The following is a 24,164-nucleotide window of genomic DNA, read 5'->3' on the forward strand; positions in this document are numbered from 1 at the left end:
GCAGTAATATAAAGAGATTTGACAGGGCATGCTTATCAGTACTTGGGAGGCAGAGACAGGAGGATTACAATTTCTGGGACAGTCTCAGCAAGTACTGAGAGTCTTATGAACCTATTGAGACCCTGTTTCAAGATAAAAATAAAAATATGGCTAGGGGTGTAGCTCGGAGTTAGAATACTCCTAGGCTCAATCTCCATTATCACAAAAATATAAATAAATAAATAAATAAATAAATAGAAAAAGGAAGCATTTATATATACATATATACATATATACATATATAATAAGAGAAGTTTCATCTTTAAGAAATCAATCTAAAATAAATATGACTACTTATAAATATTTAAATAAGCAATAAGCAAATGAAAGGGTTATTTGGTAATCACTTTTACACACACACACATATATATGTATACTTATAGATTTATATGGCTAAAACATTAAATACAATCTATTATTTAAAAAGGACAGCCAGTGAGAATAAAGTATGGGAAGAGAGATTGTATACTGATGGCTATGTATACTCAAAACAAACACACACAAAACCCTTCGACAGAAAATTTAGTATTTCCATTAAAAAACACATACATGATGATTCTATTGGATCAGTAATATCATTTTAAAATATATATCTTAAAGTAATGATCTGAGACATAGCCAAAATATGTTCATTGCTTCACAACTGGCGAAAAGGATATTATAGCTTCACCTTCTGTGGTTGATATATTTTGTGGAATAATAGCTCTAAGTTATTAGGTACTTAAGAATCTTCTAAATTGTCATTTTTTATGGCATTTGGTAACTCTGTCTTTATAACTTGGAACCTTTTTGAAAGATTATGAATGAGACATGGGGTCTCTATTGAATTATACAGCAATAATAATGCCTCTGGTCTGTCTGGAATTTCTATACTTTCATTAAAAGTTCACTGAGAAGGCATAGTAAATTCTAGCTACTAACTTGACATAGACATCCAAATCCCATATGTGAATGATAAAAGATGCAATGTAGAAATAATCAATGACAGAAACTAACCTGTTAACTTAAAGTTCTAATGAACTGTTCAGATAATAGAAACAGCTTGAGTATCTGTGACCAAGTCCACCTCACTTAGCAAACAGCTCCTTTTTGATAGCCTTTCGCATTGCACTTTTAACATCTTTATTCCTCAGGCTATAGATCAAAGGGTTTAACATGGGACTCACAAAGATATAAAAAACAGCCACAATCTTCCCCTGTTCTACAGACGTCTCTGAAGGGGGCCTCATGTACATACAGAACAGGGTCCCATAGAAAACTGTGACAGCCGTCAGATGGGACCCGCAGGTAGAGAAGGCCTTGCGCCGGCCCTCCGCAGAGCGCATGCGCAGAATGGCCACGAAGATGAAAACGTAGGAGATGAGGATGATGGTGAGCGAGCAGGTGAGGTTGGAGCCGGCCACCACAAACATGGCTGTCTCTTTGACATAGGTACTCGAGCAGGCGAGGACCAAGAGAGGAGGGTCAGCACAGTAAAAGTGATTGATCTCATTGGGTCCACAGAAGGACAGACGAAGCATCAGGATGGTCTGGGCCAGACCATTTGCAAAGCCATAAATATAAGTAGCAGCAACAAGAGAGAGACACAGCCGTCTGGACATTTTGCTACCATATAACAAGGGATTGCAGATGGCCATGTAGCGGTCATAAGCCATCACTGTGAGCATGTAATAGTCAGTGATCACTAAGGCAATGAAAAAGTGGAATTGTATAAAACAGCCAATGAAGGAAATGGTTTTCCTCTTGGATAGGAAGTTAACCAACATCTGTGGAGTGACATTGGTGGCATAGCAGAGGTCTACAAAGGAGAGGTGACTGAGGAAGAAGTACATGGGAGTGTGGAGTTTTGAGTCACTTCTGATCAAAAAAATCAGGCTCACGTTGCCAGCTACCGTGATAAGGTAGATGATTAGAAAGACCACGAAAAGGACAGGCTGCAGCTCCTTTCGATCTGTCAGTCCCAGGAGAATGAACTCAGTCACCATCGTGTAGTTTTTCTTTAACATTATAGTTTCTGAGTTGCAAGTCAGTCCTAGAAAAAAGAATAAAATGCCTCTGGTTTTTGCGATGAATTTATTATTCTGACGTTTCTTCTCTTCTAACTTGTACATATGGCATAAAGAATAACCCTAATATACATGTGATTGATTTTTTAACTCTTAAGCCAGAGCGGCTGGCTTGGACCAGCGCGATCCTCCTGTCTCAGCCTCCTAAGCGCAGGGATTACAAGCATGCGCCACAATGCCTGGCATGACTAGCGTATTTTGAAAGATTTCTCTGAATTTCCTTTTTCATGTAGAAGAAGATACTCTTTATTAATAGAATTTCATGAATGAAAAGTGAAACAGAGATTAATAATGTGCCTGAGACAATACCCCTGAAAACTAGAGAAACTGAGATTTTCTCTAGAATTTGGGAATGAAAACTCCCAGTACCCATTACATCACACTCCACCAGCTCTCAATAATGAACCACGCTTGTTCTCGCTTGCTTCATAAGATCAGAAGCAAAATAACAAAAGATATTAAATGATCTTCATTATTCCTTTTGAGTTTACAATGCTATTTTATAATTGCAAGCATTGTGTTATAGATTTTAAAAGCCCCTTGTTTGAGAAATGGCTATTTTCAGGATTGTAATTAGTTACTAGTAATTAAAATTGGCTATTTAAATCAAATTACAATATGTGCTTCATGCAGTTATCTGGTCAAAGTTTGTTTTTCTATATCAAATTGAGACACTGCTCCTTCTCAAGGTGAAGACACATGGTGTAGACCCTTTGTAGACTGGGCAGTGGCAGGGAGAATTTACATGAGAGAATCTCAGAGTAAGAGGAATTTCAGGAGTACAAAGTTGGGATGCCCCCACGACCACTCATACTCACTGAAGATGCTTCTCTCTCAGATTTTTCTCGACTCAAACCATTAGGCCCTTGTGTACTCTTCTTAAAAGGAAGGCTATTACTATAATGCACTCAGATTAACCATCTAGTATGCTCATTGCTTGAATTACACCATTTCCCCATAATAAAAAAAATGAATGGAGATACTAATTCCATTGAATTTTGAGTATTATTTCAATAAATAAAAAACACTAAAACTACCATTCCAGCACAAAAGGAGTATTAGCCTATTTGACAATTATTATAATTATATTCTCAAACTTCTGTGCGCAAAAGAAGCAAATAATAATATAATAAAGATTTCATTGAGGTAGGTGATGGTTTTCTATTTTCTTACCCTCTACTCATGTGACTAATTGAATAATGTGCTGGACAAAAACTTTAAATGATGAATTTATAAAATGCCTTACAAAGTGACCTGTTTTCATCATTGGTATTTTACTAATTGAGAAAGAATCAATATAACATTAACATAACAGGGTATATGTCATTGAAGGAGGATGTCAGTTTTCCATTAGGTCTCCATGTAATTTTGATTGTGCTCAGATATTGAGAGATGGCCTTCATCATATCTTAACTACGATCACAATTATGTAGTTAATGATTATTACTTCACTATGACATAAAGGACATATATTTTGTTCGTTAAGTAAGTTGTATTAAACTTATGGCATAGCATTTTAAAGTATTATTCGAGAATTTGATTGAAGTTATAGTAAATCATTATGTTCTAGGGATTTCTTCCTCAAACATTTTTTAATTGCTGTCCCCACCACCACCCCGTATGGGCCTTTAATACATTATATTTTCCTTAAACACAACCACATTATTTACATCTAATACCACCTGTATGTGTTTATTCATATGCAAATGTATGCTCTATACAAACTGTGCATATACATAGGTTCCTATATATTTATAATTATCTTGTATCATAAACATGGTGAAAATTTACTTATATCTCCCCAAACAATTATTTGTTCATCTGGGGAAAATTTCTCAAAACTAATAAGATTCTGAACTGAGTCTTAATAAAAAATGTTTGGTGATAGGAGGCCACCTGAGGTCGAGTTGGGAAAATGTTTATATGCTCTTGATTGAGGGAACGGTTTGAAATTGATCTTGGGTTCAGAGGTTAAGGTAGAGATTCTAGTTTATAAGGATGAACACCACACTTCAGTCTCATGTCCCAAAATCATTCAGCTGTGAAAATCAGGGAGCTTTCAATGGATGATAAATAAAAGATAAATAGGTGAATTGTAAAATAAAGGACTAAAATTTTTAGGAGAAACAACTTTTTGACTCACCTGTTCCAGGAAATTGTAACTGAAACAATATGATAAAAAAATATAAAAATAGGTCTGGGAGTATAGCCCGGAGGTCAAAGGGTTTCCAGGAACCCCATTACCACTATATATATATATACCTAGTCAAACAATAAACACTTAAAAAAGTTATATCCACTGGTATTATGGTAAAGATGAAGCTATGCTTTAAGATATATCAAAAGCATGCTCAATTTAAGGACAAGAATTTTATCTAATTAGATAAAATTCTTGTCCTTAGATATAACAGCATCTAGATGAATGCTTTCCTGATTGGAAGCAGTCAATATTTTGATGGGATAAATATTCTCTTTGGTCTAGTTCCCTTCCCAATATATAAACACCATTCCACTGCACATTTATTTGTAACTATAGTACGTTAAGAACAATAGCATTGTAATAGATTCAGTTAATAATTAATTACATTAAGACTGAGCTCAATTTCCTTTCATTTATTAAAATATTTATTACTGTATTCAAATATATAAAAGAAATCTGTCTAGACCTACCTGAAAAAGGAGAGTGATTTCACAGTGACAGAATCGGTATGAAGAACCTGAAGAGTTTATAGTACAATTATGTCAGATGACCAAATCCCTTTGGTTCAATGATTTCTCATGGAAAAGTTAGTTATAGTGTGAATAATTGGTATCTTCTTGTTCTGAAATCCTGAAACTCATTTAGAAATTGGGTTTTCTATACACTCCCCCCTGTCCTGAGGGAATTGACTCTCCCAAGGATGTGGAAGCAATGGGACTCATTACCTATTCTAGTTTAGGCTGTATTTCAGTATTTTGTTTTTACCTAGGGAAATATTTAGTTCTCTTGTTTACAACTTTTAACATAGAAGCTTAAGAGTATAGGGGGAAAGTTTTGGATTCTTGAAAACAAGATCTAGTTACTTTGGTTTAACTTGGGCTAGTTACACGTTTTGAACCTTGCACCTATTTTTTCAATAGAAATAATATTTTATAGCTACAGGGCCACTGTATATTTTTAGATAGTTTAAGTGTGCAGATGATTCCTCCTTTGCTACTCTATTCCAGTGTAGGTACATTTTCTATTTTTTCTTCTTTCCCCCTATTTGCACCTGAAATTATGGGCTACACTTATGTAGCTCCTTTGATATTAATTTAAAGATAAGTTTAATCAATGGTACAGAAACAGAGAGAAGAGGTAGAAAGGAGAGAGAGAGAAAAGGTAGAAAGGAGAGAGAAGAGGTAGAAAGGAGAGAGAAGAGGTAGAAAGGAGAGAGAGAGAAGAGGCAGAAAGGAGAGAGAGAGAAGTAGCCCCATTTTTCTCCCTTATTTCCTGGTCCTGCATCCATCCAGGAAGAATTTCTGAGCGTATCTTGAAGAAGGTGAAAAGAGATTTTTCTAGCCCCAGCTCTCCCTAGGCTTTGGTAAGAGTATCAACTGCTTTTGCTTCTTCATGCCAGAGCCTGAAGATTATTGACTGCCATTAGCCTGTGTTGCTTAACGTCCTTGAATGATGTCTTTAGTCTTACCAGTTTTCTCAATTTTTATTGGATTTCCTTCAAGCTAAAACATCTGAGAAGAATTTCATTCTATGCCATCTCTGACTGTCTTAGTTAACTTTTCCATCCCTGTGGTCAATATATTCAAAAAGAATACTTAGAAAAGGGTTGTTGGGACTCCCGATTTCAAAGGTTTCAGTCAATGAGGCTAGCTCCAAGACATAATCCACAGGGATAGTGGTGGCAGGGGGGTGATGAAGAGATATTGCTCTCACGCTTTGTTGGGTGGAAGCTGAGAGAGGGAATGGGAAAGAGGCCATGGGCATACATCATCCCAAGTATGTATTCAGTGGCCCTTTTCCTCCAGCCATGACTCATCTCTGACCCTTGTTGCATTGGGGACAAGCTTTTAATACATGAATTGTAGGGGACTAAAAGAGTGACCCAGGGCAGAAATACTCTAACTTGTCATTCAACTAAAGATCTGTGATAGTTTGGGGTTTACATTGTTAAGAGTTTTGGGGTTCATAAAGTCACTCTCCTTCCAAATCCTGAGAACTTCATATAGAAGTCATATATTATAATTATTAAAAAAGATGGCAGGTAAGTTAGTTTAAAAATGCGGCTTAGACATGGTTTTCTGCTCCTTTTCTTTGAAATTATCTCATTTAGATAGAGGATAACTCTTGTTCCTTCTTTCCCTTTCTAGTCAAGGCCAGCTTCAGTATCCACATCAATCATATAGAAATGGAGACGCCTTAAACTAACATCCTGGCTTTTCAATTACTTTTAGTAATCGCCCCATGTCCACTCCCGTTAGTGCGGTTGGTGGATGGCAAGTTTAATACAAGAATCCAGTGTGTCCTTAAACCATTCTCTCCAATATAATTCAGTCCTCTCCCTCGGTCCTTTTTATAATGCTTGAAACTCCCTTGCAGCTACTTATGTATTCCAAATAATATAGAATACTTTGATTTCCTCCTCTTACTCCCATTCCTCTTTATGGCCAATATCATTCCATGAATCAAATATCATCTCAAAAATCAAAATTTCTTATAATCCAAACACACACAAAAAAAAAGTTTTAAAAAGTTACAAAGAACTTCGAAGAAGCTGGCAGGGCTGTCATTGAAAATCTCGTTAGATACTTTTTCTTTAAATTTTATAGAATTTTATTAGTTCGCTTCCTTAAGAAAAAAATTACAATTCCAGAAGCTGGGCACGGTGGCGCATGCCTGTAATCCCAGGATTTTTTGAGAGGCTGAGACAGGAGGATTAAAGGTTGAAGGACCGCCTTAGCAACTTAGTGAGACCATTTTCAAATAAAATGTAAAATAGGGCTGGGGCTATAGCCCACAGGTAGAAGGCCCCTGGGTTCCACCTCCAGTACCACAAAGAAAACGAAACCCACAATTTTAGGAGTGTTGCTTAAAGTGCATGAAAAGATAAAGCAAATGACGGCTCATCTTGCTCATCACCACATGAACTCTCAACCTAGAGCCTGACTTCAGACTTTTGATGTGAAAACCACAGTCGTACTGAATATTTTCTTTAATCTTTATATAAGATACTAGTATTTTTTAATATTAAAATATTTAATATTTCCTGAAATGTAATTATCCACAAGCTAAACAATTTTACTACGCATCTTGATATATCCTTATATTTGGGGGTGTTTTCAGAAATAGAAGTATCTAAGAGGATAAAATAAGAGGATAAAATTTTGATCTGTTCCATAGTTCTTTCTGTGTCTTTGAAAGTATTTTCTTTTTTTCTTTTTTTTTTTTTTTTTTGGTGGTACTGGAGTTCCTTCTACCTCCGGGCTACACTCCCAGACCTATTTTTATATTTTTATTTGGAAGCAGGGTCTCATAAGCCAGCAAGTCTGGCTTCAAACCCACACAGTCCTCCGGCCTCTGCCTCCCAAGCGTGCAGATTACAAGTGTGCACCACCACGTCTGGTCTGAAAGTATTTAAGTCTTCTGATTTCAGTCTTTTGTTTGCAAGAAATCAATTATAATATCTGTATCACAGCCATACTGAAAATCTTAAACTCTTTTTCTTTGTCAATGTATATAGTTATACATATTTTTATTTTGTGTGTGTGCACGTGTGTGTGTGTGTGTGTGTGTGTGTGTGTGTGTGTGTGTAGTACTGGGGATGAACACGGGGTTATTATACCTCTGAGTTACAGCCCAACTCTCTTTTTTTAAGTTTGAAACAGGGTCTCACTAAGTTTGTAAGACCATTGCTAAGTTCAAGGCTGGCCTTGAATTTGCAGTCCTCCTTTCTTAGCCTTCCAAGTATTGGAAATACAGGTGCATGCAACCATGTCCAGCTGTTATACACATTTAGATGTTTATTATTCTAGTTGCTGGTATCTAATAACACTCTTGAGATTATAATAGTTGTCACAATAAATTGTTAATCCATGTACTTTATCACAAAATAATGTACAAAAATGTGAAAATGTGGTTTATTGATTCCCTGTAATTCTTCTGAATATGTAACAATTACCCATACAGCTGAATACAGATGGAATACAATTTTTACATTAAAATTGCTATAAAATTAATCAGTGTATGCAACCATAATTTAAGAAAATTCAGAGAGAATTTAACCCAGTGAAAGCATGTGTAGAGTCTGCAACATTGCAGTTGAATGTAAAACAAAACAAAACAAAGCATTTGCAGTTATCTTATTACTTAACTATTGTAAGAATGCCTAGCAATTTAAAGTCAAAACTTCTAAATAAAAATTAAAAGTGTTATAATGAACACAGTTTATTACTTTAACTGAGGAAACACAATTTACTTACCAAACCTTAAAACACAATTTCTTCCCCAACATATTTAATAAATATTTGGCTGCAGCTTATCTTTATGGCTGTTACAGAATCTGAGATAATTATTATAATATGACAATAGAACTGTCATCCATTTTAATAACCCAACTAGACAGAAATACATATTCAGAATGACCAAATAAAAGAATATTTACAGGACCTTTACCCACATTGACAAGTGCTTTTGTTTAGTCTTTGCATGTTGATGATAACTGACATATAAATATATGCATTATTCTTGTATATATAGAAAAATATAACCAAGTACCTTTAATTATTACATCCTCTGGGTCCTTATATCAAGACATAATAATATATTACATAGACTTGTGGAATCTGAAATTCCTTTTAAGAGTAGTTTGAGAATTAGAATAGTCAATGACTTAAATAATCTCTTTGGGTTAATTTTTCTCATTGCAAAATTTCTATTTGTATTTAACAATTTTTTCCCTTCAATCACTCTTGCTTGTGAAGAGGATTAGGTCTGCATCACTGTGTGCAGCTCTCTGGTCTTTAATCTCTCTTGTTACTGTTTGCACTGCTGCCATCCACCATAACAAGTACATTTTAAGGTCCTTTCTCCCTCTTGACTGGACCTAACCTGCTTGTATTTCTGGCTGACCCAGCTGCATCTTAGACTTCACAGGGAGTATAGCTCTGCCACTTAAATCTCTTCAGAGCCTCCCTTGGAATCTGCTAAAGAGGACTTAACTTTGGTGATATAACATATTCTGATCAAAAACTCTTAGATATTTTTATGCTACCATCTAAGTTTTGAGAATTTGCTAGAAATTTGGAAATTTGAGTATCATCTGTCACACACTGAAACTCTAAAAATGTGAGAATGTTTACTCAAGCCCACGTGGGAACTGTTTAAATAAACTGAGCCCAAAGATGCCTTTGCTTTGGCTACCCAAGAAGCTGATTCAAGGCCAACGCATTCTGCAGATAGATGGGGACAGCTTGGTTTCAAGAGAATTTCAAAGGTCTAAATCTTTGTCTGTTTTGTCTTCCTTATTTATTAGTGTGCTCATGCTTAAGGGCCAGTTTTTATGCTTTTCTAAAATATTCTTATTGATACACTATATAGTCTTACAACATAATGTACTTCAAAGTGATAGTGACATACACGCACACCACACTTGGTGAGTTTTGGAGGAGAAACTCCATTAGAGCCAGGGAGGTGCTTTTGATTTTCTGCGTTGGTTTTTTTTATTCTTTCTTTTTTTTTTTCTTTTTCCCCTGCTGCCTGAATTTACTTATTTGTGGCTTTCCTACCCACTAGGAAACAAAGCGATAAATAACTGTTGACTATTAGGCTCCTAGAAGGGAAAAACACCATGAGAGACACTTCAGAGGCCCGGAGTCCCAGCACCATCCGCGCTGTAGCTCCCTCCCCCTGGGCTCTCCCCGCCCCCGCCCCCACCCCCTCTGGCTTCACCCTCAGGGCTTGAATACTGCAGCCTGGGAAACCCCCGACACCTGCCTCCGGCCTCCAGATCAGAGGGTGTAAGTATTCCCTTCCAGGGCCCCATTCTAGAAGGCTCTGGGACCAGTGTGGCTGGACTGCTGGGTCCAGTCATGGCCTCTCTTTCGCCTCTTGTTTTTTTTTTTTTTTTTTTTTTTTTTTTTTTTTTTTAATTTATTTTATTGGTGCACTGTATTCATACATCATAGTGGGATACAAACTTTTGTAGACATACATGCACACATCGCCCAGTCAGCCCCCACCCGATCCCCACCCCGTTCCCTCCCCATCCCTCCTTCCCATGCTTGGCTTAGTGGTTGACATCTAGTATTATAGCAAATTATCCAAAATTAAAAATGATAATCTCACATAACAGTTTCATTTGTCTGATACCAAGCTTTTGATGACTTAAAGATAACATTTCAATGTTTCTTTTTACTTTCTTTCTTACCAGAGAATATTTTTTTCTATTTTTTTTAGGTGAAACTATCATATATTTATATATTTATTTTTCAGAAAAAATCTATCCTAATATGGAATATGGACTCTAGGTACCCAAAACGATCTTGAAAAAGAACAAAGCTAGAAGATATATATTTTCTGATTTCAAACCATATAAAGCTACAATAATTGAAACAGTGTAGTACTATTCTAAAGGCAGATATATAAACCATTGGAGTTAAATAAAAGCCTAGAGCTAAATTCTTCCCTATATTGTCAAGTTATTTTTGACAAGGTTTCCACGAACATTTGGTGGTAGAAATAAAAATCTTTTAACTAAATATTGTTTTTTTTTTTTTTTTTTTTTTTTTAATTTTATTTTATTTTATTTTTTTTTAACAATTTTTTTTATTGAACATAAATAGTATACATTTACACTATATTTGGTGCCCTCTCCCCCCGCCCCCGTTTTCTCCCCCCCCCACCAATGGTTGGCCAGGTTAACCATGTCTTATTCATAATTTTACACATGTTCAGGTGAAGATGCTCCTTAATCAAGATCGGCCTTTCTCCTCTCCTATCTTTCCATTAAAACTTAGCTAGTATTTCCCCTCTAATATCTGGGGTCCTACTGGTATCCTTTGTGTTTTCTAGTTTGGGCATATTAGAGGAAACATGTGTATCTTCTCCTTCTGTGCTTGGCTGATCTCACTTAACATGATGCTTTCCAGGGCTTTCCATCTTCTTGCAAATGATAAAATTTTGTTCTTCTTTATGGCTGAATAGAATTCCATTGTGTGTATTTCCCACAGTTTTGCTATCCATTCATCTGTTGATGGTGATCTGGGTTGGATCCATATTTTGGCTATTACAAATTGTGCTGCTATGAACATAGGTATGCATATGTTGCTGTATTTCTCTGAATTCAACCCTTTTGGAAAGATACCCAGGAGTGGTATAGCTGGATCATATGGTGGATCTATTCCCACCTTTCTTAGGAATCTCCACACAGATCTCCATAGTGGCTGAACTAGTTTGCACTCCCACCAACAGTGTAAAAGAGTTCCTCTTTCCCCACATCCTCGCCAGCATTTGTTGTTGTTTGATTTCTTTATGCTTGCTACTCTCACTTTTTTTGACCTGGATGGAGAGACCTCATCACACTGAGAGCTGTGTAGACACCACCCGACTGCAACCTCTCACTTTCAGAGTGCAGATGGAGCTCAGAGAGGTTAAGTGCCCGCCCAAGGTCACACAGGGCAGAGTCGGCTCTCTACTCCAGCGGTTGTGAAGAGTGGGCAGAGAGACTGGAGAAAGCCCTCGGGGTCAGGAGGGGACCACACTGCCCCCAGGCCACACCTGCGCTGAAACCCAGCCCCACTCCACATGGTGGGTGACTCCACCAGAACCATTTGGGGAAACTGAGGCCCGGAGAAGTTGAGTACTTTGTCCCAGGACCAGGTTTCACCAAGACTTTCCCAGTCGGGGCACAGACCACAGGCAAATCAGGACAGCTGCTCATGGGCCCCTGGCCCAGGGGCTGGTAGTCAAGAGCCAAGACCCAGCCCTGCCCTTCCCACTAGAGCCGTGGGCACCATGCCCTGCGGTAAGACGCCACCCTGCTCCGTGCCCAGGAGGCCTTAGGTCACCGGTAGGCTCCTGGCCCCCGTATGGGGAGCTCCAGCAGCACTTCTGAGGGAGGGCTGCTGAGAAGTGCCATTTCCCCAAAGGCCGGTCTCTCACCCCATGACCCTCCCCATGTCTTCAGCTCCTGTCCCTGGGTCTGGGAGCTTCTTGTCCCTGACCCGACCCCACCACGGGCCACACAGCGACCATGGTGAAGGCTCCATCCCCTTGCTGGCTTCCCTAACCCCGTGTGATTTAGGGAGCAATTCTTTTTTTCTTTTATTTGTAGTCAAAGCTTAAAGGTTGAATGGCATTCAGAAGAGGAACATTTTTATAGTCATATGAAGGATACATCATTATTTTTGTATTTATAATAGTCTTGTTATGAATTGGGCCAAAAATATAAGGCCTTTACTCTTATTTTGGAACATAAATGTAGAAGTGTGATATGAATTTCAATGTCTCTGGAATCATAAACACATCTTTGCATAAATGGTCCCTTCTAATACCCCATACTTATGTATACACTCATTTCTAGTTGACCTAACTTAATTAGGCTAATTATCATCAGTTAGTTATTCATCAAATGACTGTTTATTAAACATCCACTGTGCATCCAATATGTTCTGCAGATCTCCACAGAGGATATCAAGATGAAATTAACATTAAGTATCTTATTGAGGAATTTGTAACCTAGGAAAAGCATTTGAAAGTTGTGGACAGAGACAAATACTAAAACACTGACAGATAGAAAAGCAGCTGGGACTTTCAGAAGAACAAAAAAATTAATCTGTATGAAGCTATTATGAGTGGACTCATGGCAAACTTCTTTTGTGCCTATGTGTGACATTGAGATCGAACCCAGTGATGTTCTCCCACTGAGCTATTCCCCAACTATTCTTACTTTTATTGTGAAAAAGCATGACCACACAGAGCTCAAGACAGTCATCCTCCAGTCTCAGCCTTCCAAATACTGAAATTACTGGTATGTACTACCACTATAATACAAAATTTTGGTTATAAAAATAAAATACTTTTTTATCTGTTAAATTTACTCTCAATGTCAACACTAGTATCATGTATTTTTATATTTATCAAAAGACACTCTATACATCTAATTATAAATTCATAAACTACAATTTTATCCATGGAGATGTGGCTTCTGCCAACACCTCCAGAGGGAGTCCTTAATGATATACCATGGGTTCTGTCTTGAATACTGTTTCAAGGATGGATCTCTCAAGATTAGCTATTTCAGTATAAATTCTTCCTCTTTGGAGACTTTGGTGAAGGTAAGAAATTATTATCCCTCCACAGGTAAGTCTGACAACCCTGAAAACCAAAACCTTTTAGGAAATAGTGTTTAATTTCTTTCTGTTTATACTTTTATAGGTATAATTATAGATTATAGTGAGGTCCAAAGTGACACAAACATACCTGTACACAGCACTTGGTGTTTAATTTCTTGTTATTTTATCCTTTCGACATAAAATGGAGTTAATAGTGACCATAACAATTGCTCCAATAAGACAAAAACGTGGGAAAACAGACCCCATGCTTTCTCTAAGTCAGACAGGCCCTGAAACCATTTCTGTTCTCAGTTGCTGATCCATGATACAGATAGCATTTAGAGGATGCTTACACGTTGAACTCTAGCAATTCTTGGAACTGAAACAGTCCATATATCATACATATAAATTAAATTGTTTGCCTTCTCCAAACCCAGAGTCTTAGAATTTGATATAGGAAAGGATATTCCTACTCAGTTTGTCTTTAATTATGTTCTACAATTATTAGTAAAAAAAAAAAAAAACTGTCAAGAGATCTGGGTAAAAATAAATGTAAGACAAAGGATGAGAAGGAAAAAATGAATAGTAAGCAACTTTCCTCATTTTAAGTGGTTTCTTTTAGGCTTCTACATTGTAAATTTGCACTGGTTGTATCCATGACCATCAAAATAAGGTCAGCATCATTTTGTTCAAAGGAATAAACTATACTGTGCTTCTGACTCTTTTCAACACCATTAAAGATTTTATTGAGCTTTCAGATAAAGTACCCACTTGGACAGTTCTCAGAAAGGATTCTGTAGAGCTTGAAGTTACTTGTATTGATCTTCTTCCATGCATTGTATAATAAGTTTTAATTCTTCCTTACCCTAAGAATGATTAGGGTCTTTTTCAGTAATTCTAATATTTAAACTGAAATAATACATTTATTTATTTATTTAGGGATTGAACACAGGGGAATTCTACCTTTGAATCACATCCCCTAAGATCTACTTTATTTTGTATTTTGAAACAAAGTCTCACTAAATTGCTGAGGGCCTCACCAAGTTGCTAAGACTGTCCTTAAGCTTGTGATCGTCCTGTCTCAGCCTCCCAAGTACTGGGATTACAGGCGTGGGCCACCACATCCAGCAATACATTTACTTACTGAAATGTTGTCATCCTTATATTTTCTCACTCGTCTTCCTCTTTGAATGAGGGAGCCCACTGAATGAAGAGAAATTGTCTTAGCAATGGCATGTGTCCATTTGGTGGCGACCCATGGCATTGTAGCTAATAACATAAAATGTATGACTGAAGTTCTCAGATACCATGTGTCACAAGGCCCCCGTGCTGGCACTGAAATCTCTGAACAGATATTGGGCATGGTAACAAACGCTCTTTTTCTTCCACTTCTTCTCAAGTTTCTAACTTGAAATAATTAGATAAAACTCTACTTTCACAGCCATGAATGGCGGTGCATGCCTGTAATCCCAGTACTTGGAAAATTGAAACAGAGGGATTGCAGAATGGAGCCCAGCTTCAGCAACTCAGTAAGGCCCTCAGCAACTTCTGGAAGCCTCGTTTCTAAGTAAATATATACATATATACATACATACATACATACATACATATGTACATACATACATACAACTGAAAGTATAGCTCAGGAGTAGAACAAAGCTGGTTCAATCCTCAGTACCAATATATATATATATATATATATATATATATACTTTCACATCAACCCTTGGGTTACATACAGTAAACAATAGGATGCCGGTCTTCTTTCCTTGTTACAGAATATGAAGGTGAGGGTGGATGCCCAACCCAATGGCTCTGAAGCGACTGAGTTCATTCTGCTGGGACTGACTAGTCGGCCTGAGCTGCAGCCCATCCTTTTTGTGGTGTTTCTCCTGGTTTACCTCATTACCATGACTGGGAACTTTGGAATGATTTTACTAATCAGGTTCACTCCCCGGCTCCAAACCCCCATGTATTTTTTCCTGACCCATTTAGCATGTGTGGATATCTTTTATTCCACAAATGTCTCTCCACAGATGCTTGTTAATTTCTTATCTGAGAAGAAGACCATTACGTACACCGGGTGCCTGGCCCAGTGTTTTGTTTTTGTGACTCTGCTCCTTACTGAGTATTATATGCTGGGGGCCATGGCCTATGACAGATACATGGCAATCTGCAATCCTCTGCATTACAGCAACAAAATGTCCAGGCCAGTTTGCATCTGCCTGGTCACGTTCCCCTACCTCTGGGGTTCTATGGTGGGTACCATGCAGGTGGTACTGACCTCTCGCTTATCCTTTTGTGGACCTAACACCATCAACCATTTCTACTGTGCTGACCCACCCCTGCTAATGTTGACATGTTCTGACACTTACATAAAGCAAACTGCCCTGTTTGTGTCCGCGGGGATTAATCTCACAGGTTCCCTGCTCATTATCCTCATCTCCTACGTCTTCATCTTTATCACCATTATGAGGATCCGTTCCAGTGATGGGCAGAGAAAAGCCTTCTCCACCTGTGGCTCCCACCTGACAGCCGTGACGATGTTCTATGGGTCCCTCTTCTGTATGTATCTGAGACCAGCAAATAAGCAGTCTGTTGAGCAAGGGAAAATTGTGGCCGTGTTTTGTATTTTTGTGAGTCCCATGTTGAATCCATTTATCTATAGCCTAAGGAACAAGGATGTGAAGCAGGCTTTGAGACGAGTGTTTATTAGAAAACTTGGTAAAACAGAAAAAAGTTCAATGGCAACCATCTCCCACTAAAAAATAAGTCATAAAAATCAAAAAGTGCCCCTTATTTGTTCTGACTCTGCAGTTATTTGGAAGAATGTGTGTGTGTGTGTGTGTGTGTGTGTGTGTGTGTGTGTGTGTGTGTTGGTACTAAGATTGAACCCAGGGGTGTTTTATCTATAGAAGAAGGTATAGCTTGTTCTATCTACAAGCTACACCTGCAGCCCTTTATATTTCTAATTTTGAAACAGGGTCTTGCTAAGTTGCTAAGGCTGGCATTCAACCTGTGATTTTCTTGTCTCAGCCTTCAAGTACTGGGATACACGCGCCACCAAGTCAGGCTAATAATGTGTCTCATAAAATGCACTTATTGGGATTAAGTGGGAATCCAGCTGAAATAACAAATGTGAAAGTTGGTGAAAAGGGATGAATGAGCAGAAACACAGCAGCAGGTGTCAGCTGTTGATGACCAAGCAGGGTCCTGTGTTCATTCCTATTTGATAACTCTTTCCAATTGATTAGTTTGCAGGTCAGTTATTTCTTTTATTTCCTAGGCCATCGATATTGAGCATCCTTGAGATACTCTCAGTAGTAAAGTGAAGTGATTTACAACACATATCCTGAATAAGAAATTGACTCCTGTTCATGGAATTGGCTGCATGGTTTCCTTTAGTAAAAGCTGATTATCTCCTAAAAAGAACCTCATACGTCAGCCAGGCTTAGTGGTGCACACTTGCAATCTCAGTGCTTGGGGGGTGCGCACAGGAAGGTTGCAGGTTTGAAACTGACCTAAAATATTTAGCAAGACCCTGCTTCAAAAATAAAAAGTAAAAGGATTGGCAATATAGCTCAGAGGTAGAATTCTCAGGTGTTCAATTCCTAGTAGCAATTAATTAATAAGTGAGTAACTAAATAAAAAGGTCTGGAAATGTAGCACATAGTAGAATGTCCCTAAGTTCAATTCCCAGTAAGACACACGCACACACACACACACACACACACACACACACCTCCTACCTCCAATTTCATGTTTTTCTTCACCTTTTTTCAAGTCTTATATATATTTATTTTGAATTTAAAATCTTATATGCTTTATTAATTCAACAAATAATAAAATTTTTAATATTATTATGAGTATTTTTCATTAAACTTTTCTGAATAAAAACGGATTGCTTTTCTTTTTTTCTTTTACTTGTTTTTACTATTTCTGTTTTGTGCATGTGTGTGTGTATGGTACTAGCATTCTGCCTCTGAACTAAACCCCAGCCCTTTTTATTTATTTACATTTTGTTTTAATTTGTTTTGAAAGAGGGTCTTGATAGATTGCTGAGAGTTTCACTAAGTTGCTGAGGCTGGTGTCAAAGCTGTGATCCTCCTGTCTCATCCGTCCAAGTACTTGGATAGAGATGTGTGCCACCATGCCCAACTCAGATTGAATTCTTAATTGGGAAATAGACACCCATTCCTGTTTAAAATTATCCTTTTTACAGAGGTGATTTATATAATTTTGCCCTTAAAACAATTTGATAACAACTAGTCATATAATTTAAATATTTGCCTATTCACAATCTATTTTAATAGCTACCATCATATGCATGAAAATTTGGTTTCAGCATCTTACAACTAAATTATGTTTAATTCTTTTCTTTTTTTTTTTTGCGGGTCTGGGGATGAAACCCAGGGGCATTTGACCTCTGAGCTACACCCCCTGCCCTATTTTATATTCTTTATTTTGAAACAAGGTCTCGCTAAGTCGCAAAGGGCCTCACTAAGTAGCTGAGGCTGTCTGCGAACCATGATCTGGTCTCAGCCTCCCGAATGCAGGGATTACAAGTGTGTGCCACCATGCCCAGCAATAATGTTTAATTCTGGTCAATGCAGGATTGTTTCAGTTTGGGATAAGTCACAGTTTCAGAGTATATGTTCACACGTGATTTCTTCTGGGGAATACTTGCTGGCTGGAGAGCAATCCAGTTAAGGCTATGATTTGTGTTAGAAGATGAGGGTTTATCTCATTAGTGAAGCATTTGCCTAGCATGCAAAAGGCCTTGGGTTTGATTGCCAATACCACTAACAAAAACAAATTTGTGTCCATCAAAAAAAAATATTTACGTCAGTTGGAATTTTATTTAATTTAAGAAGATGGAAATTTTTAATAATTCTGATTTTATCATTAAATATATGTATGCATAAAATGAACACCTCATGCATATATTGGACCCATAAATTTAGGCACTTAAAATGTGGCATTAGGGACACTGCATAAGGCAAAAATAAATTTCTTTGAAATTCTGTGAAAATACATAGCATCATTTGTGCAAAAATTAAATGTGTTTCTCTTCCCGTATTGATCAATGGCAGCTCTTTGTCTTTCTAGTACATGAACTTAACCAATCTGCAATCTCTCATCAGGAAACAGATTTCCTGTTTCCACTCACATCACGATGGCTGTTAAGGAACTTCATATAATGATGTTAGTAATAATAAAATATTTCATCTATTTAATATTATTTACAATGCCTATGTACTTCATGAATGGCCACATTTGAAGTATAGTTCCTAGAGGGCATCCTTCGTGTAACTTCTGGGTATAAAATACTGCACAGCTGTAGCATCTAAATTACAACTTTCTAAGAGAAATTTGTAAGAGAAAAATAAGGAAGATAGCCGGGCGCGGTGGCGCATGCTTGTAATCCCCGCGCTTGGGAGGCAGAGACAGGAGGATCGCGCAGGTTTGAAGCCAGCCGCGTGCGCTGGCTTAGGAGACCCTGTTTCCAAATGAAAATGTAAAAATAGGTCTGGGAGTGTAGCCCGGAGGTAGAAGGGCTTCCAGGAACCCCAGTATCAATGTATACTCTGAACAGAACGACAATAGAGCTATTGCTTTTATTTGGAACAGATCAACAATTCTGCTTATAATGCACATAAATTATCATTGAAATATCAATGGAATTAGAAATTAGCTCTTGGTAGGGTACCTGAAGCATTCACAGTGTGTTGGGGAGAATGACTGCAGATTGAAATTCAAGCATCAACCTGCATGCTACATTGTGCCTGGGTGATTTTGAGCAAAGTTCATCTAATTTCTTTGTGCTTTAAGATGCCACATGTCATAAATGAAGACAGTACCCACTTCACTTTTTATTTGTGATTATTAAAATAAATAATGATATTAAAACAAATACTAAACCATGATTAAATATCACTCACTAAACTTTTTATGCATAATTATTTATGTTCTATCTTATTTTAAAGAATCTATGATTCACTAAAAACCAAATACAACAAAATCAAACAAATAGATAACAAATAAACAATATGAGTAAAGAAAGACAACAGTTAGTCCAAGCCTTTGGAATTAAGGAAAGTAACAATATTGGATTTCAGATAGGTTGCTGCCAGCCACAGAAGACTACAAAATAAAAGTATACAATCATTTAGGGGAAAAAAGAAAGTTTTCGCACTGATTGTAAAATAGATTTTTCAGATAGGATTATAAATATAGGTATTGAATAATTCTTGATGCTATAAATGGATACAACACTGTTATGAATAAAGGAAGATTTCTTTCAAATCAAAGAACATCCCCCAAAATAAATGATACTGGTCCTCAAGTAAAGTAGAACCAGGGACTCTACTAGTAAAAGGACTCTCTGACACTCACCCCTAGGTCTCTCTCCTTCAGTGTTGTCTCTGAAGTCTTCATTATCCTGGTGTCCTACTGCCATAGCCAAAACCAATAAGTATAATAGCAAATGACTCTTAAATTTAAATAATATATTCTAGTAACCCAGAAATGATCTTATCTCTTTCTTTGGTACTGTTTCTTAAACAAGATATTAATGGAACCAATCTGATTTAATCAATCAAGTCTTAAAAATAAGATACATATATACAAAAACTACAGGTCTGGGTTATTGTCTACACAATAAATAATTGAGCATTTTACAGTAAAGATAGTAGGTTAATTCATTTTATAAATCTTCTATTAGGATGATAGTTAAAATAAAGGTACAAAATAATAACCAAATATTGGGCAATTTAATGCAGGTAAACAAATTTTTTTCAGTAGGCAGCCAACTGGTTGACTAATAATAGCCTTTATGTTTATTGATTTTCCCACTAGAAATTTTCTAGCTAGTAAAATAAGCTAGACATGGTGATGCACACTTGTTATCCTAGTGTTTGGGAGGCTGAGACAGAAGTACCACAAGTTCAAGATAAGCCTCAGCAATTTATCAGGACCCTCTGCAACTTAATGAAACCATATTCCCAAATTTGAAAAATAAAGAATCAGGATATTTATCTATCAAATAATGATTCACAGTCAGCTAAATGAACCAAAGTGTCATTGAAATTTCTTTTCCAGAATGATATGAACACATCTACTCCTTTGTTTCTATTTTCAAAGGATTGTTGTTTATAAAAAAATCTATAAACTCTGCTGGACCTAATAATTTAGCTGTAGGTCAGTGCTATTATGCAAGAAAAAAAAAACCTGACTATACTGATGACCTGATGACTGGGTTGGATGCATATGCTTGGAAACCTGTAAGTAGGTATTGACAGTTTATTTTAAAACTGAAGTACATAAATAATTAATGAATGAAAAAATTTTGCAGGATAAGTATAATGTAGGTTTTGAAATATTTACAGAAAATGTAAATGGTTAGATGATCTATGTATTTAAACTTTATCCAATTTATTCAAGTAATTATTCAGGCATCAGATCCACTATTCTATGCCAGATATAAGAACAGGTATAATTTCAAGATGAGAAAATAGGAAGAAAAAATAATGATCATCCTTTAAATTTTTAGTAGTTCTGTGGACCACTTAAACCAGAGGAGATACATTGCCAGAGTTTTCATCAGGACATGTTAATTATGGCACAAGCCTCCAAGTAAGTAAAGATGTAAAGTTATCATACAGAATCATTTAATGTTAACCAATACATTTTCTCAGCTAAATGACATAGTTTTCACTTTCAAAATTATTGTATTATTTTTAAAAATTGCTCTTGAAGGTGTTCTCTTTGAGAAAAAAAATTTCCACTGAGGGTTTATGATGATAAATAAATCATTATTCTAGTGGTATTGGGAAATTTCAGTAGTGGTTACAAATAAACAAAGAACTAAACTCCAGTTTTCTGAAATAAATTTCCCTTGATCACTCTTTTCATGGCATGGATGACATCCTTGTTTCTTAAGCTATAGATCAATGGGTTCAACATTGGGCTCAAAAAGGCATAAAAGACCGCAATTACTTTGGACTCCTCTACGGACTTCTCAGATGGGGGCCTTAAGTACATGCAGAAGAGGGTTCCATAAAATATGGTGACCGTGGTCAGATGGGAGCCACATGTAGAGAAGGCTTTGTGCCTGCCTTCTGCAGAACGGATCCTCAGGATGGCTGCAAAAATAAAAAGGTAGGAGAGAAGAATGATGAAGAGAGAGCTGGAGAGAGTGAAGCCAGCAACCACAAACATCGCCATCTTTTTGACTCGGGTGTCTGAGCAGGCCAGCATGAGGAGAGGGGGATCCGCACAGTAGAAGTGATTGATTTCAAGGGAGCCACAGAAGGAGAGGTGGAAGGTCAGCAGGGCCTGAGAGAGTCCATTGAGGAAGCCATAGGCATAAGGGAATGCTACCAGAGAGACACAGATGTTCTTGGACATTCTGGTGCTGTAATGCAGAGGGCTGCAAATGGCCACATAGCGGTCCAGAGCCATGGAAGCAAGGATGTAAAACTCGGTGATCACTAGGGCAATGAAGAAAAGGCACTGTACGAAGCATCCTGCATAGGAAATGGCCTTCTGTTCTGAGAGGAAGCCATATAGCATGTTTGGGGTGATGTTGGAAGAATAGCAAATGTCCACGAAGGACAGGTGGCCCAGGAAGAAATACATGGGAGTTTGGAGATGGGGGTTGGTCCTGATGAGCAGGATCATGCACATATTTCCTGCCAGAGTGATTAGGTAGACCACCAAAAACACCCCAAACAGGATCTTCTCTAGCACTGGGTCATCTGTGAGCCCCAAGAGGATGAATTCCATCTGTGAAGTGTGGTTTGGAGAGGACATTTTCTTACATCTTGAAAAATAAAAGTGACAAAGAGGATGAAGATTTCTTTTTGAGCCAGATTTTGCACTTTTTTTCCAAGACTTTTAGCATTACCTCATGTATCTCATCATCTGGGTGAAAATAACTCTTCAAAATGTAGCGGAATGTCTAAATTTTCATACCACTCATTTCTGTTATCTCTGTGTCTTTCTATTTTAAACACAGACACATGCTACTTCTTTATTTCTTTTTTTCTTTCATCCTTGTATATTTTTATTTAAAAGTTTTATATTATACATATGTGTGTATTTGTACATTTGTTTTAGTGGTATCTACATTTAGTATTTTTCCAAACTTCTGAAAAAGTAAGCCAAGAGCAAAAAGATAACCAATTAATATAAGCAGCTTATGTCCTTCATTCAAATATAGAAATAAAGATATTTACCCTCCAGGTCCCTCCAGCTGTGCTATCCTTTTGTTTTACCTACAAAATAAAGGATGTATGTTTGATATGTGTTTCCAGTAAAACCTATTGTTGCCTGGCTTAACTGCATTCAGAGAGAGACAACTGTCTGAGGTTTACCACGTGTTATACCAGAAAAAAAACTATTTAGAATTAAGAAATGAAAACTATTCTTTCTGCTTTGTAAATTTACCCACTTATATATTCATATATTTACCAAACTTTCCTTTTTCTATTCTAGGGAATGAAGTTACAAAAGTGAACAAATTTTTTTTAACCACCACAGAACACACATTGTAAAGTAGAAGGAACATATATTTCACTTGTAGGCAAAGCTACACAATGTAATACTATGTAGAAACCAGGCTTATTTTTTTTAGTGCACAGAGGTCCTTCCTAAAAAGGTGACATTTTCACAGTAAACAAGCAATGAGGTTATCTGGAGCAATGGGTTAATTTGGGGTTCCCATTATTCACTCACTAGCCTGTTAATGAAAATATTTGTTTAGGGAAGCACAGGATCTCAGTTTCTACCTTCATCCACATGATCAGTTTGTGTGTGCATGAAGGTATGTTATTGCTATAAAAATTAACCTTAGTCTTACACTTAAGGTCATTATTTTTCTCTTACATTTACTTCAGAATGTCTTGCACATAAAAATGGATTTTTAGAGTCAAACAAATTTCAAAAAAGGTTAGAAATATCAAGGGTAACTTATGAAAATATTTCTCCAACACTTATGGTATAAAATCTACCTACAAAAAGCAAAGATGTATTTTTAGTTAACAAAATGCAGAAGTCCACCTACCTGTAAATATTGACCCATTATGTTTTTTACAAACAAGGTAGGAAGATTTATAATATATGTATTTGGTATAGACCATTGGGAATTTTCAAAATAATTATAAAGAACCAATTAAAATATTTTTGTGTTTAATGGAAACACCGTAATTTGATACTTTGAGGAGACAGATTGTCCTCTGAGACTAAAATCTCTACCTGACATTTATGTACACAGCTTGGTATGTTTCTGAATAAGGTTTTTTGCACAGGTAGAGAAGTCATTAGTTCCAATAAATTGAAAGAAGAAAACTATGGAAAGAGTTTTGTATTTTTAGTATTGTAAAGACAAAGCTATTTTCATGATAATGTGCCATTTTACTCTCTAAACACTGAGGTGAGGCCATTTAATGAGACTAGAAGATACGTGTGGTAGGTGGAGATTTCAGGACAGGAGAGGACTGACAGACCAGAGGACGGATGTAATCAGCGGAAGGAACTGAAAGTACTGGTCAGGGTTGAGGGTCTTTGGAGGGTGACAGTATGTATTTATGCTAGAAATAATCTGACCTACTAAGTACATGCCATTAACGTACTAGGAGTTAAAGACAGGTGTGAGAACCAGGACCATTTTTTTAAATAGTTTTATTGGTTCACTAGAGTCTCAAATCATAATGCAGTCCATAGAAATAGTGATATACATGCACACAGAAA

General features: G+C 36.9%; 1 protein-coding gene across 1 annotated transcript; it reads right to left on the reverse strand.

Annotated features, from left to right (window-relative positions):
* Nucleotides 1-1,106: 1,106 nt before the first annotated feature.
* On the reverse strand, nt 1,107-22,226 carry LOC308260029 (uncharacterized protein; the record flags this gene model as incomplete). The annotated part of the gene is made up of 5 exons (XM_080691366.1): nt 1,107-2,071; nt 4,249-4,267; nt 4,776-4,822; nt 15,832-15,985; nt 21,285-22,226. 5 exons carry the CDS (start codon nt 22,224-22,226, stop codon nt 1,107-1,109), a joined length of 2,127 nt encoding a protein of 708 aa, XP_080547492.1.
* Between the last annotated feature and the right edge of the window lie 1,938 nt (nt 22,227-24,164).

Source organism: Muscardinus avellanarius (genome assembly GCF_963383645.1).
Source record: "Muscardinus avellanarius genome assembly, chromosome: 1".
Classification (NCBI taxonomy): Eukaryota; Metazoa; Chordata; class Mammalia; order Rodentia; family Gliridae; genus Muscardinus; species Muscardinus avellanarius.